Source organism: Miniopterus natalensis, chromosome 1 (assembly GCF_054644295.1).
Source record: "Miniopterus natalensis isolate mMinNat1 chromosome 1, mMinNat1.hap1, whole genome shotgun sequence".
In the NCBI taxonomy this organism is placed as follows: Eukaryota; Metazoa; Chordata; class Mammalia; order Chiroptera; family Miniopteridae; genus Miniopterus; species Miniopterus natalensis.
The window spans coordinates 81,955,012-81,970,439 of NC_142081.1; the positions used below are offsets into that span (position 1 = coordinate 81,955,012).

A 15,428-nucleotide genomic window follows, 5' to 3' on the forward strand; every position below is an offset into this window, starting at 1 on the left:
TTGGACTAAGTTGCAAAGGCCCTTTCCCCAATAATCACGGAAATAGAGTCTTACCTCCTCTGAACCATCCTTGGGCTTCATGGGGTTAGCATTGAGCAGCCCGATGACAGTACCCTGCTCAGTCTTCCAGAGTTCTTTGTGAACTTCTCCAAACAAGAACAACGAAACATACCGCGTCAGGTCACGAAGATCATTCAGTCGCCAGATGCTAAATGTTTTCCCCTGGAACAAATATTTATTCTTAATTTTAATGATTTTGAATAATGGACAGTTACACTGTTTCCATTTATGGTTCAAGTGTTCTACTGTGGAAAAACAGAACAAACAAGCAAAAAAGTATAATCCACACTGAATATATAATCATCAGAACATCTGTTAATTGTAAATTAAACCTCTCTCCAGGCTTTAGTACTACCCTTCTCATTTTAGACGTGAAGGTGAAATTAAGGCAAGTTAGTAGCAAACTTGTTACTAGAGTCTCTAAGGTCTAAATAGTCAATGGGATAAAACTGCCTTTCTAATCTCTCTCTCTTTCTCTCTCTCTCTCTCACACACACACACACACACACACTCTCTCTCTCTCTCTCTCTGCCTCTCTCTCTCTCGCATACCATTTAGTAACTTACTGATATAAATCTAGTAACTCTTATCACTACTTATATTATTACTATTAATGAGGTTTCAGCTCTATGATTCTAAATCTTTGCTTAGTTTAGAAGAAAAACAAAAGCATCATTTAAAGAAAACTAGTTGCATTTAACTGCAAAACTTCAGAAATATTATTAAATATCTGAAGAAATGCAACTCAAAATCCTGACCAATTACAATATGAACAACCTCCATATTTACAAATTTTTTAAAAAAAACAAACTCGCCCAGCTGGCATGGCTCAGCGGTTGAGCATTGGCCTAGGATCCAGGCGATCGTGGTTTGATTCCCAGTGAGGGCACATTCCCGGGTTGTGGGATTGAACCCCAGTGGGGGCCATGCAGGAGGCAGCTTATTGTTGATGTTTCTATCTCCCTCTCTCTCCCTTCCTCTCTCTGAAATCAGTAAAGACATATTAAAAAACAAACAACAAAGCCCCCAAAACCCCCAAACTAATTCAAATAATACTGAATCAAGCTCTTTCACAGAGGCATTCCAGAGTGGATATCGCTATAGGTTATGGTATGCTATTGCCTGGACTCAAGTATTGTAATTACCCTTCCATGGATTTGCAGAATGCCTTTGGAAGAGTTCATATAAAATTTCACACCAATTATTTCAATGTTACTATACCCAGTGGTGATGCAATTATAAGCTTAATATAAAAAAAAGACTTATTCACTTTTACCTAGACAGAACAGGGCTTAAGCAGGACTCAGAATCTAAAACTCACTCCAGTTGTCAGAGCTCATAAAAAAATCTAAAGTTGGTCAAGATCTAAATTAGAGAATGAAATCAGTATTGAGCATGATTAATCATAGTGTTTGAGCAATGGGAGGGACTTGCCACATATAAATGAATGCCAGTTCCTTCATTTTACATATAAGGAGATGGAGGTTCTTAAAGAAAGAGGAAGGGCCACTCTAAGGACACAGCTAGTTAAAGGAAGAATGAGGCTTAGAACCTAGGTTTTCATTTTTTTTTTTTTTTAAATGTATCTTTATTGATTTTAGAGAGAGGAAAGGAGAGGGAGAGAGAGATAGAAACATCAATGATGAGAGAGTCATTGATTGGCTGTCTCCTGCATGCCCCCGACTGGGGACCGAGTCCGCAACCCAGGTATGTGCCCTGACCCAGAATCATAGCCTGGATCATAGGTCAACGCTCAACCGCTGAGCCATGCCCGGCCGGGCAGAACCCAGGTTTTCTGAATTGCCAGGCCAAAAAATAATTTTCCAGTTATGCGTCAGTCAATTACAACTTTAAAACTTGTAAGATCTTTCACAATATCCATCAAATTAAATATATCACACTGTGCTGGCCAAGTTGGCAATTTCGTAACTTCTGCGACTGACGTCTTACATCTAGTAAGGCTCTCAAAGGATCCGTGAACTCAGCCTTTTTGATTACCTGCTCCAGTCCTCCACAAAAAGGACTATAGTACCAGGGGCAACCATGTGTCACCAACACAATGAATGACAAGTGAAATGCAGTAAAAGTTATGTGGGCAATGAAAAGCCCAATAAATATATACACCCAGATCTTCTTTAAGTAGAGCGTTCTTTACACATACCCCCTGGGATAGCAACCCAATGATGGTGGAGCAACTTGAGAACTTACTAGTAATTATTTCAAAATGAAATAATGATGGGCTCTGGGTAACAAATCAAGAGCATGAGTCCTCACCGCTAGTTTGTGATGAAGCAGCTAAGAAATCAATAAAATGCCAATGACACATCTGATAAGGAGTTAATTTCCAAAATATAGAAAGAACTTAAAAACGCAACACCAGGAAATCAAACAATCCAATTAAAAAAATGGGCAAAGGGCCTGAATAGACACTTCTCCAAAAGGATATACAGATGGCCAATGGACATATGAAAAAACGCTCAGCGTTACTGTCACAGAGATTTAAATTAAAACTACAATGAAGTATCATCTCACATCTGTCAGAATGGCTACCATCAATAAATCAACAAGTGTTGGTAAGGATGTGGAGAAAAGGGAACCCTAGTACACTGCTGGTGGGAATGCAGACAGGTGCAGCCACTATGGAAAACAGTATGGAGGTTCCTCAAAAAATTAAAAATGGAGCTGCCGTTTGACCCAGCAATCCCACTTCTGGGAACATAGCCTAAGAATCCCAAAACACCAATCAGGAAGAATATATGTACCCCTATGTTCACAGCAGCACTATTTACAATTGCTAAGATCTGGAAACACCCAAGTGCCCATCAGTAGATGAGTGTATCAAAAAGCTGTGGGACATTTACACCAAGAAATACTAAGTGGCTGTAAAAAAGGATCTCTTACCATTTGCAACAGCAGGGACAGACCTAGAGATTAACATGCTAAGGGAAATAAGCCAGTCAGAGAAAGATAAGTATCACATGATCTCACTTATATGTAGACTCTAATGAACAAAATAAGATGAACAAAACAGACTCAGAGGCATGTATACATGGAACAGATTGACAGATCTCAGAGGGGAGGGGGTTGAGGGTGATGGGAAAAGATTAACCAAAGAACACATATGCATATATGCATAACCCATGGGCACAGAAAATAGTGTGGTGAAGGCAGAGTGGAAGGGGGCAAAGAAGGGGGAAAATGAGGAATATCTGTAATACTGTGAACAATTAAAAAAAAATAAGAAATCAATAAAATGGCTTACACTGCTACAGCTCTGCGGAGTGACTTTCTTCAATATAACCCCAAATGTCACCCAGTCTATTTCTTCCAGCTTCTCACTTGCCATCTTTTCCTTGAGCTGAGACAGTCTGATCAGTTTTCTACCAGTCATTTTCTTGTTCATTTCTGTGGAGGACACTCGAGGCCATCTGGGTCAAGAAACCAGCAATTAGTAGGCTATAGTCTAACAAGGAATTATCTGCCACTGTAGCAGGTTGGTTAAAAGAAGTGCTATAGGTAGAAATCTCTAAAGAACCTGTTTTCAGGGAAGTTTACTTATACAGTTCAGGCAGACATTTTTTACGGCAAATAAAAATATAATTTTTAAAGCTAGGTTTGTACTTCCTTGGATACAGAATTGAGCTTATATAGAAAATAAAAAGATCCTAAGTTCTTTAAGTTCATATCAATTATAAGTTATAATATCCTTTAAAAATGTCTTTTGACTTTAATACAATACTATAAATTGATGTAAGTGAATAAGATATTTAAATTTCATCAGTTCTGCAAGAATCGCACTGGTTCTACTATTTCTAATCAGGTTTTTTTAAGCCAACATATTCACATAATAAATAAAGGCTCTGACTCTAGCTTTAATTAATATATTCTTGTTCCTAATGACTGGCTAAAACCTGGTGAATCTGCAAATTGTTTTTCTCTAGTAAATATTAATATCTGTTTGATCATACTATATATTCAAGGACAAAATGAAACACAAATAAACATGACTTTGACTCTTTCAGAAGTCTTGTGGAATAGAAAGTCCTAGAGCTAATTCTGAATAATGAATAATATTCAGGAGAAATTCTCTTCTTTGCCTGATTTCTGTGAGTTAATAGGCTAGTATCAGATTACTATCCTTTGGAGTATTTTTAGGTTCTGAGGTTCAGGTATAACAATTACAGGGACTCAAACAATACTGCAATCCCCTAAATTTGTAGGCCACTGAGAAGCTTTGGCTGAGCAGTTTTAACTTTATCTACCTCCATTCAATTCCCACGTGCATTACATTCGAATCAGCAAGCTCTTTCATTATCTACCAGTTGTGTCAACTGGGAGCTGGTTGGGGCAGGCAGTATCATCTCGGGAAGGACATATTTACCTTGAAAAAGAAGCTGATGCTCCTCAATGAGCTTTTATTGTATTCCATCCCTCAGACTCCATCTCAAACATAATTAAAACACTGAATTTTTTTTTTCAGTTTTGGAGTACTGAGTCTTCACAATACACATCTACTGTATTACTCTATACACAGTACCATGCTGCAGAATGGCAGCTACTTGTTCTCCCCCTGCTTAATAATACAATTCAAGAGCTTGGCAGTTTTAGTTTAGATCGACAAGGTTTAGGTGTTCTAGAGGGGGTGCACTTGGCTACTCAGAAGGACTATACTAAGCAATCTGGTCTCAAAGTAAAGATTACCACTCTGCCCTGGGTTTCAAGAGAGTAATGATGGAGATGCAGTAGAGTAGCAATATAGAGAACAGGGGATTTTTAAAAGTCTAGGCTTTAGCTGACTTGATCCTGGGATTTAATCCTATTTAACCGAGTATCTTAGTTTTTCCACATAACAGATGCAAAGAATATAAATTTCCCTTAAAAGTTATTAGGAAAAAAAGAGCACAGGTGTTTTCTTAACATCAATGACAAGATACTATTATCCTGGTTAAACTGTATATATCTTTATGTATTTAAAAATAGTCTCTATTACCGTTCCTATAAGTCAGTTTCTGATTAAATGTATCTGTCAATTTCATATATATATGTCTATATAATGTATATATAAACAAGCAAAAGTCTTCCTTAAACATTTCATATGCAAATGTACTGAGTCACACCCAGTGCTCAATGCCAAGTTTTGTCAAGCTCCAGAGCTATTGGTGTTATGGGGATCTGCTGTACAGACACTATTTCTAAAAGGCTCAGCCCTCAGGAAGGAGGACGAGGCACCTGGTGGGGCCTGTGAGCAGAGTGAGGGGCTGTCAGCTACTGACCTGAGCCTCAGGCCGGAGAAGGCTTCCACAGAGATGGGCTGAGCTGTGTCCCCAGAACTCCTGGGGGCCACTGCACCGTGATCTCTAGTCATCCCACTAGGTTTGTTCCCAGGAGTCATTCGGAGTGGTTGTGAGAGTGCACTTGTCATCCTTGAAGGTGAGCTTTTGGGCTCTAGAAAATTATAAAAATTAGGTGAAAAGAAAAACCACACTGATACCTACATCTTTAATAGAATTGTTGCTTTTTTCACTCACACATGAAATAACCAAATATTGGAGAACAAAGGAAGCCCATAAGATTCTTTCTGTACGACCCTCAAAATCTCTCTAATGATGGAAGTGTTTTATACTGGTGCTGTCTGATATGGTGGCCACTGATCATTTATAACTACTGTTTCTAAAGAAATGGATGTCTAATTTAATTTAATTTAATTTAATTATTTAATTTAATTTAATTTAATTTGTCACATGTGGCTAGTGGTTGCTGTATTAGACTATACCACTTTAAAACACTGTTCCTCTGCAATGACATTTATTGAGTATTCACCATATATGAAACACTGTGGTCGATTCCATGAGGGAGTAAGAGCTCTCCTTCAGAATTCCATAATTAGCGGATATTTGTGCACAGATAAAATTCTACCTGAAAAAAATCCAAAGTTTGCTCCCCTTCTTTTCTTGTTTGTTTCATTTCATTTCAATCCATTCCATTTAATTTGTGGGGTGGGGGGTTTGGGGGGACCAGGGTATTCTACTGACATGGTTACTTTTCATATTTTAGAAGCATTGATATTGCTCCTGAAGGTCAGAAAGCTTGGGTATTTTCCTTAATAAAATATCACTCTCTCTTAAACCAGACTTTTATTTACCCTCAGAGAGATTTTGGATCATTGCTCTCAAGCAAGGGGCCACGGCAACCCTGAATTTTAAATCTCTAGAAATCATGTCCATGCCCCACCCTCTCAAAACCAAACTTTGGAAGTTACCTAATGAAACACCTTAGTAATGCCAAAGATTCTAATGAGATGGATGCTATTCATAAGTAGATACATAAAATATAAATTTGTTGCCAAATAAATGTGAACACTCAAGAGTCTACAACTATTCTCTACTATTGTGTGATATGCCAATGCTATTCGAAAGGGCCTTTTTAAACACACCTTGGTCAAAAAAATGCTGCTTACTCTAAGCTATGTTATCTATATACCATTTTGTCTTCCGTCTTCCAAGGAATAATCACTTTGGGCAAACTGAGGCAATACAGCATAATCAACAGAGAAAGCTCATAAATCTTTTTCATTTTATTTTGTGTGTATATATATGTATGCTGAAATTGGCTTTTATTTGAATACTATTCCAGATTCCTGGCAGAGAAAACTTTTCTAAAGAATGGACCTTCTAATTTAATATAACCTAACTTCAAATAAAACCTGACCACTTTATAAGGGAATCTGTGCCTCAGTTTCACAACCCCAAAGACTAAACTTCTAGACTGCTAGCATGAGAACTCAATCCAGGGGTTATATTTACTATAGTTCAGATCAACTACAGGACTACAGAGTTAAAAAAAAATCTCAACCCATTAAGTAGTACATACCTAACTCTCTACCTAAAAATTTTCTAGGCACTTTGAGGTGTAGAGAAAGAGAGCATATGGTTCCCATTTCCAGTGGGCAGATGAAAGACCCCTCCCATGAGAGTGCCCAAATATATTCTCAATAGAATCAATAGTGAGAAACCAGGAGGGCTTAAGTACTACCTGTAGGTGAAACTTTTGGTATTTGAGCCACCCGCTTGGTTTTTGGTAGAGTAGGGACATCAAGCTCTGCAGAAAAGCATGTCGACTCCTGAATTCTCTGAACTTTCTTCTCCTTAAGAGGGGGGCGTGGAGACTTATCTACTTGATTAAAAGTAAAATAAATCAGTAAAGAAAGTTTAGAAAGAGGCTCAAAAGCAGTTTTACGAGGAATTGGATGCAGAGATAATGTTATAATTTCTTAACAGAAATGTATACTATTCCTAGAATTACAGTCTGATTACCAGATGTATGTGGACGGGCTGGACTTGCAGGCTGTTTGATTGTTGCCATTTTTAGCTGTTCTTGTAAGGACTTCATTTGCTCTTGCAACTTCCTTAATTCATCTAGGGAAAGAAAATATTGACTTAAGAACCAAACCAGAAGAAATATTATACATGATGAAAGTGCTGGAATTATTTTTGGTGTCCTTCCATCTTCCCCCAAAACCCTGAGATCCGCAATATAATCACTTACTGAGAACTCACAACTAACTTTTGCACCCCAAAGGGGTCCCTATAGAGAAATAAACATTTTCAGTAATCAAGCTTCTAATACCAAAGCTAGTTATGAATTTGTACTACTGACAGGTATCACAGATACCTATCTACAGTTAAGTTTTTAGGAATCAAGACATCATTACATTTATTTCACAAATTGAATATCGTAATAACAAATGCTTGGTCCTGTATCAAAAGAAACTACCCACCACTGAATTTTATTATAATTTAAAAATATTAAGTGAAGATGCCAGGAATAAGGGCACTCCTCAAACCTTCTGTTCTGAAACGGTCTCCTGCTCAAATAGAGTACGTAGTAGCTTTTACAGGTCTTATCTCTGGCTCCATTTGCATAAAAATCCTAAAGTAACATTTTTTGTAACGAGCATACAAAGTGTTCAAGTCACCCTGTGAAGGATCAACTATAGTTGGCTGTCCCTGATATATGTGTCACTGGCTGTCTGTCACTTTGTAGGGTAAAATGCTGGCCTTAGATGCTTGATGTATTAACTCAATTTTGTTTTTTTAACAAAGTCATTTATCTCCACCCTTGACTCAACAGCTATCTCAATGAAAACTGTCAGTCTGGTGGTCTTCATTTAGTCTAGAGAAAGCAAGTAGTTAGGGCACCTTGCAACTCTTCATTAGTTTTTCCTTGACTCAGAGCAGGAGCAGAAGGAACTCTGTTTTTAGTTGATTGCAATACAGGAACGTCTTCATCTGATAAGTCCCCCATATCTCCAAAGAGAGTAGCCAAATTTTCCTTTTGGTCTTGAGTCTTTTCCACTTCACCATCATTAGCCTCCTCTGTGTAAGATTCACCATCACCGTCAGCATCGAAGAGCTCATCAAATGTATCAGGGATACCATCACCCTGGGTCAAGGGGTGGCTCTCTTCTGAATTACAATCCAAGGCTGACTCATTTTCCTCCAGCAGTGCGGTCAGCAGAGACAATTCATCTTCCTCCACTAGGAGAACAAAGAAAACATAGAAAATAAGCCTACCTGAGGAGAACTGCTAATGACAAGCATAGTTAATTAAAACATTCAACATTGACAAGGCAATTAAAATGCCTCTAAATTTTTCCTGGTATCATCACTAGTCTTATCTCCACCTTCTCTCTTCCCAAGTGCTTCTCAAGGGCTCTGGGCTAAGGAAGAAGGGGCCAGTATCTGCTCAGTAGCCACAGTGGGCCAGTCACTAGGCTAGATCTTTTTCCCTATGCTACATAAGCTAATGAGACAACTTCCTGCATACCGACTTCAACCCACAAGGGAGTAACTGAAAAACACACTAAACATATATTTAGGCCCTAGATGTATATATTCCCCCAGTTTTAAATTGAGCAATTTTTAAAAAATATAGACAGGTACACACAATTTCATAAAAAGTACTCATATCCCATTTCCCAGAATTAGCCATGACTAACATTTTGTCAGGTTTGCTTTTGGCCTTTACATTAGTTATTTCACACTGTATGTGACATTGCATGTAAGATTAATCCAAATCAAAACATATACTTCTTTCAATCGCTGTTTAGTAGTCCACGGTAAGGATGTATCACATTTTTAAAATTCCCTTTCCAATAAAGAACATGAGCTATTTCCAGTATTTTCACACTGCAAACTATGCTATAATCATGTATACACCTGGTCAGTGTGGCTCAGTTGGTTGGAGCATCGACCCATACACAGAAAGGTCTTGGTTCGATTTCCGATCAGGGAACATGCCCAGGTTACAGGTTCCATCCCTGGTCGGGGCACGTGCAGGAGGCAACTGATAGATGATTCTGTCTCTCATGGATGTTTCTCTCTCTCTCTCCCTTCCTTTCTCTCTAAAATCAGCAAAAAAAACACACATATCCTCAGGTAAGGATTAAAAAATATACATAAAGTGATACAAAAATTATACCTCACATCCAATTCAGTTCTAAAGGTGTACAGTAACCTAATAATAAACTGCTGACTATAGTAAAGTTATGCAGGTTAACTGGTGTCTTATTTTACTCCAAGAGTACATATTTTCCCTATATTCTTCTTAAAGCCAATTTTATCATTCATAATCCACTGTGAATATTTTCTATGAGCTTGTCTTTATACAATTTCTAAAATTTTAGGAATGTTGACCTTGACAAAATCTTAACCCTGATTAAAAACCCAACAGACTGCCATCTCCATACCTGCACCCCAACTGGTGAACTTTCCTAGAGAAAGACCCCTATACTGATTGGTTTAACTTTAAATATATACCAGCCAAGAACAAATAGGCATTCAAGTGCTTAAAAATCCCCACACTTCCATAACACATTGCTTTCCTATTCTCTAACCACTTCTGTCTCTTCTCAAATCTCTGACGCCTCTCCTCCCTCTTTACTCTTAGCTGATGATATCTCACCAAAAAAAAAAAAAAAAAGGAAGCAATCAGAGTTCATCTTTCATTACTAAACCTTAACATATATTCTCTGCTTTACCTATGATAATAGATGAGTGTCTAGTCCTATTTACGGCCAGTTCTTCCGTTTATTAACTGGATCCCCATTCCTCTCAGCTCCCCAAGGACTTCAGCCTACAACCACCAGCTCTCCCCACCCCCATATCACCAGTTTTTCCATTTTCTGGAGCATTTCTCTCAGCACACAAACTCATTCCAGTGTCTCCTATCCTACCAACTACCAGATATTTTCCTACTTGTTTGTTATCTTGCTCTCCCTACCAAAATGTAAGCAGGAATGTTGTTTAACAATATAATTCTAGCATCAGGAAAATTTTGATTTCATTTACACTGGATCAAATTTTGAGGCCATGCTAACCAAATGAGGTTTTATTAGATACAGTGATTTCTTAGGAAACACATATCCACTCACCACTTATTTTCATGACGTTCTCACAGCAAAAAATTATACTTTGTATAAAACAAAGTACCCTGTAGGTAATTTGACGATTTCAGAAAACAGGAAACTATCATTATACTAAAGATGCAATCAATTTCATATAATATCACAGTGTGATGAATTTCAACATTTAATTTTTTTTTAAAAAGGGCAATGTATAATCGACTTGGATTTAAAAAAAATACAATTTCAGACAATGAGCTCAATTACACAGCCAGAAAAAGAATGTATTTTATTTGTTAGCATCTCTTCACAGCCAGCACAGTTTTGTGCTGCTCCCTGGCTAAGCTCTGCTAATTAGAGCAACATTTTTTTACTAAGTAAATATTTGAACACATTCCTGCAAATGAACAAAACTAGAGAGAACTATAAGAATTTAAGACAGAGCTAGACTAAAATCACTTCAACAGATTTCTTTTTATTGATTGATTGATTGATTGATTTTTAGAGAGGGGTAGAGAGAGGAGAGGAGAGAGAAGAGAAACACTGGATTTGTTGTTCCACCTATTTATGCACTCACTGGTTGATTCTTGTATGTGCTCCTGACCAGGGATCAAACTTGCAACCATGGTATATCAGGATGACACTCTAACCAACTGAGCTACACAGACTGGGCTCAACAGATTTCAATATTAAATGTGAACTCGGAGGCTGCCTGGGTTCAAATCCCTGCTCTGACAGTTTCACCTGTGACAAGTTACTAAACACTGGTCTTTCTGTTTATAAAATAGTTGCTATGAAGATTAAGTTAATATAATTAAGGATTTTAGAACAGTGCTTGGCACATTGCAAGTACATGCCAGCTATCATTATTATGAAAGACAGTCAGTACCGCCAGGAGAAGAAATCCCACCTGATTAAAACAAGTAACATTCTGTGACTAAAGTGAACCACTCAGGCAACACTTGATGGTGGGGCAGCTATTTTCACTATTTTGCAAGTAGGATAAATAACAAAACCATAGGCAAAAGGGTGATTTTCTGAAAACAAAGACAAATTGAGAAAACTGCCAGGACTTACCTTCCATGTTGTCTAGGGAACAGTGGTCACAGTGAACTCTGGAGGAGGTTCAGGTGCCAGGAGACGGCGGCAGTGACGTAATCTTGGCTCTGTGAAATCATCATTAGAGAAGTCACCCTTGATTCTCTCTTGTTCACACTGCATATTCAAAAAGTCCAGAATCTTAAAACTCCTAGGGGATCTAACCCCTAGATTTCATCCCGAATCTGACCATTTCTCACCCCCACTGCCAACATATCTTCCTCTTAGTATGGAAGCAGTTCCCCCTTTTTCTTTTTTTGCAAACTATGGTTATAGAAGCTCAGGTGAGGTACAGAAGAGTTTGTATACTACCAGATTACATGGATGAGACATAGTGTAAACAGTATTACTGTGCTATCTATTGGGGAACCTGCTGGATTGTAAGCTCCTTGAGGGGTTAGAAGGCAGAAAACTGTCTTCTATAACCAACCACTCTTTCCACCCAAACCCACGTCCTTTCCTACTCTCATATCTAAGGGCCATCTGACAAGTGCTATGGGTTCTATCCCCACAATAGTGCTCAAAACTTCTACCCCAACTTTACTGCCAAAAGCCTAGTCCAAGCCACCATCAGTCTTTTGCTCCGACTACTGCATTAGTGTCCTGTATTCGCCTCTTTGGCCCTCTGTAATCTAGTCTCCGTACAACAGCCACAGTAATCTTTTCTTTCCTTAGTAATCTTCCAGGAACAGAAACCCTATAGTGGTATTAATCCTTTAATAAAAATTCTTTAATAATCTTCCATTGCCCTTAGAACAAAATTTACAAAGCCTATAAGGCAATGGATGCTCTCTTGCCTACCTCTACGTCCTCATCTTTTCTGTGCGTCCACCCACCCAACTCTACCCCCCAAGCCCGTCAGCAAGACGAGCCCGCATTCAGCCCCGGAACACAAGGCTGCTCTCAGCGCTCAGGCTCCTGGGAAAGTTCTCCCCTCGCTCCCTCTCACCCTTCAGTCTCCAATTCGCTACCCACTTTCCTAAGCCTTTCCAGCCCACCCTCTCAACTCACCCCTTTTCATAACTACTGCACTACCGTGTACTTGTTTATTATCCTCCTTAGATTGCAGGCATCACAGGGCAAAGGTAATGAGCGTTTGGAGCCCAGTACAAAAGCACGTAGTCAACAATTATGACTTTTTGAAAAATGAATGAGAAGTCCAAACGGCATGCACCAGGCAAGCGTTTTAAAGGTTACTTTAAAAAAAGAAAACACTGGTCCCTTAAATAAACGGCACCTCACAATGAAGTTCAGAATTGCCGCGCAACTGCTCGGCCCCTGCACCCCTGGGTCGCGCCCGCCCGGCGCTCTCCCGCTGCCGCTGCCGCTGCCGCCGCCGCTTCCGTCTCGCCCACCCGAGCGCCCGGGGGCTCCGCACCTCTCGCTCCCGGGAGCTCTTTTCCTCTACCGGAGGCTCGCGTGGCGGCCCCTCGCTCCCGCCGCCCAGGGCCGCTCACACGACCAGACCCAGCTTCTCACCCAGCCGGCTCCGCGCCCCTTCCCTTTCTACAGCCAGACCCGCCAAAATTCCAACTTGACCCCACCCCGTCTCTGACGCTGACGCACGCCGGCTTGGGGTCACGCTGATTGGCTGCGTCAGAGCTCTAGGAGGAAACGACCTGGGGGAGGTGGCGCACAACGATCCTTGCGTATAGCGAGCTGATTGGTTCACGTGACCGGCGCCCTCTCGGTTGGGCGGCAAAGGTATTTCCGGTCGGCGACGTCCGGGCACCTCTAGGTAAACCAAAGGGCTTGGGCGCCCTCCTGCGCCGCGAAGTATATTCTCAGGCGGTATTTTTACACGAGGCCAAAACTCAATTCCTAACACTCTCCAAGACTATGCCATCCAACCCTGAGCCTCATTTTCACTTAATATTTGTCTCAGGTATAGACGGTGTGGGACAACGATATGATACATATTTTAGGAATTTACAGCCTAATTAGGTAGATGTGATATATGTGTAATTAACGTAAGGCAACTACTAATGAGTACCGACCTTGCTGGAGATGAGGCAACAAAGGAGATGGGCGAGAAACATTCAAATACGTAGGTAAGACGAATTGTGTGGACGATGATGAATACTCCAGGTCGATTTTTTTTTCTGTAGGAAGTAAAAAGACCGCGTTTGAGCAGGTGGGGGAGGAAGGCAGATGTCTAGAGAAAAGGTGTGGCTACGTGCTTGGACTCTGGAGTTAAAAGACTGCAAGATTTTTAACTGCCACATGCTAACTGGGCAGCCTTGGGTGAATTACTTAACTTCCCAGAGCCCCAATTGACTCCTCTGCAAAATGGATAGTAATAGCTGCTTTATAGGGCATTGAGGATCGAGAAAACCTTGAAAATACACATAGTGCCCAGCACATGTAAACATTAACTGTGTATTAACTTATATTCTTACTGCTTTATAAGGCACTGCGTAGGGAGATTAAGCTAACAAAGATCGGTCCTCAGGAACTGAATGTACCAGAAACTGGAGGCAAAGCAGCACATTAGAAAATTGCCATAGTCCCAGACTGTAAGAGTTGGAGGGAAGGGTCAATAGGAAACATGATGAAGGAAAACCCATCTGCTTTGGTAACTGACCAAAGGAAAGTTACCTTTGGCAGAAAAAGGAGAAGACAGTGGCCATGTTGGCAATACCTGGGAAAAACTGGCCGAATTATAGAAGTGGACCAGAAGTCTAAAGGAAGAGCTTGCTTTGGACAGGGGAAGAGGTAAGTCCAGGCTGAGGGATGCTCTGGAGACTTCAGCAGGTGCCTTTAGATTTGTGATTGAAGCCAGGGGGTCATATCAGGGCTTCCAGCATAGGGTTCAGGATGTGGCTTAGTGAATGCAATTGAGTTCTCTCGCGATGTAGAAGCAGAATATCTGAGCATGTTTACCTGGTTAATGTACCAGATGCATATCAATTCTTCCATCCTTAGGCCCAGCAGGAGGCAATGCTATTCAAAATCAGAAAATCAGAACTTCTACTGGAAGAAACTGCCAGTTTCCACAGCCCCACCCCTCCACACCCCCTTGTAGAAATCTTTTTATGTTTGCCTTCACATCTTCCAAGCTGTACGGTGCAGAACTCTAGAGTCTCATCCCAAACTTGAATTTGCCCAACAAACTGGACGGAGACCCTGTACTGAGAAACTGTTATCCTTGACCAGAGGCAGCCCTCTACTTAGAGAATGGCCCTGATGAGAAAGGGGAAAACCCAAGCTTCTTAATTTTCATAACAGAATATTGTCGTTGCTGCCGAGATAAATGTCTACTGCTTTTCAGCCAATCTAGAGGCTACTTTAAACAGCGCAGTATGATGTTTCCCAAAAGGAAGCTGATAAAAAAATGCTATCCTTGGTGGTTTCAATTAACTCATTAGAATGTTCAACACATTTCTTCTTGGTTGTGCTGGGTTAATAAGTACAATATATATTTTACACATGTGAAATACCTATCCATGATTATGGCTCCATATATTTAAAGGACAGAATTACTACATAAATCTCTCAGCTCATTGATAGTTCCTGAATACTTTTTTGTAGTATACTTCACATCTTTGCAATTACTTAGCTAGAAAAAAACAACAACACTTAAATTACTCAGCAATGACAAATTTTTCATAGCAAGCGTATATAAAGTTATTTCAATAATTCTTTTATATACGTTTATTGATTTCAGAGAGAAGAAGGGAGAGGGAGAGAAACATCAACGATGAGAGTGAGTCATTGATGGGCTGCCTCCTGTGCACCCCCTGCTGGGGATTGATCCCGAAACCCAGGCATGTACCCTGACAAGGAATTGAACCGTGATCTCCTGGATCATAGGTCAGTGCTCATATGCTGAGCCATGCCGGTGGGCTCAATAATTTTTTAAATGACA

General features: G+C 40.0%; 1 protein-coding gene across 1 annotated transcript in view; it reads right to left on the reverse strand.

The window, feature by feature from the left end:
• The window catches only part of MCM10 (minichromosome maintenance 10 replication initiation factor), a 33,325-nt gene extending 20,296 nt beyond the window's left edge, over positions 1-13,029 (reverse strand). Inside the window, exons 1-8 of the mRNA XM_016203918.2 lie at positions 12,939-13,029; positions 11,540-11,628; positions 8,259-8,597; positions 7,374-7,475; positions 7,093-7,233; positions 5,334-5,505; positions 3,323-3,488; positions 55-222 (exon numbers count right to left, since the gene is read on the reverse strand). Coding sequence (XP_016059404.2) covers positions 55-222; positions 3,323-3,488; positions 5,334-5,505; positions 7,093-7,233; positions 7,374-7,475; positions 8,259-8,597; positions 11,540-11,546 — 1,095 coding nt within the window. The 5' untranslated portion in view covers positions 11,547-11,628; positions 12,939-13,029. The remainder of the gene's footprint in view (positions 1-54; positions 223-3,322; positions 3,489-5,333; positions 5,506-7,092; positions 7,234-7,373; positions 7,476-8,258; positions 8,598-11,539; positions 11,629-12,938) is intronic.
• Between the last annotated feature and the right edge of the window lie 2,399 nt (positions 13,030-15,428).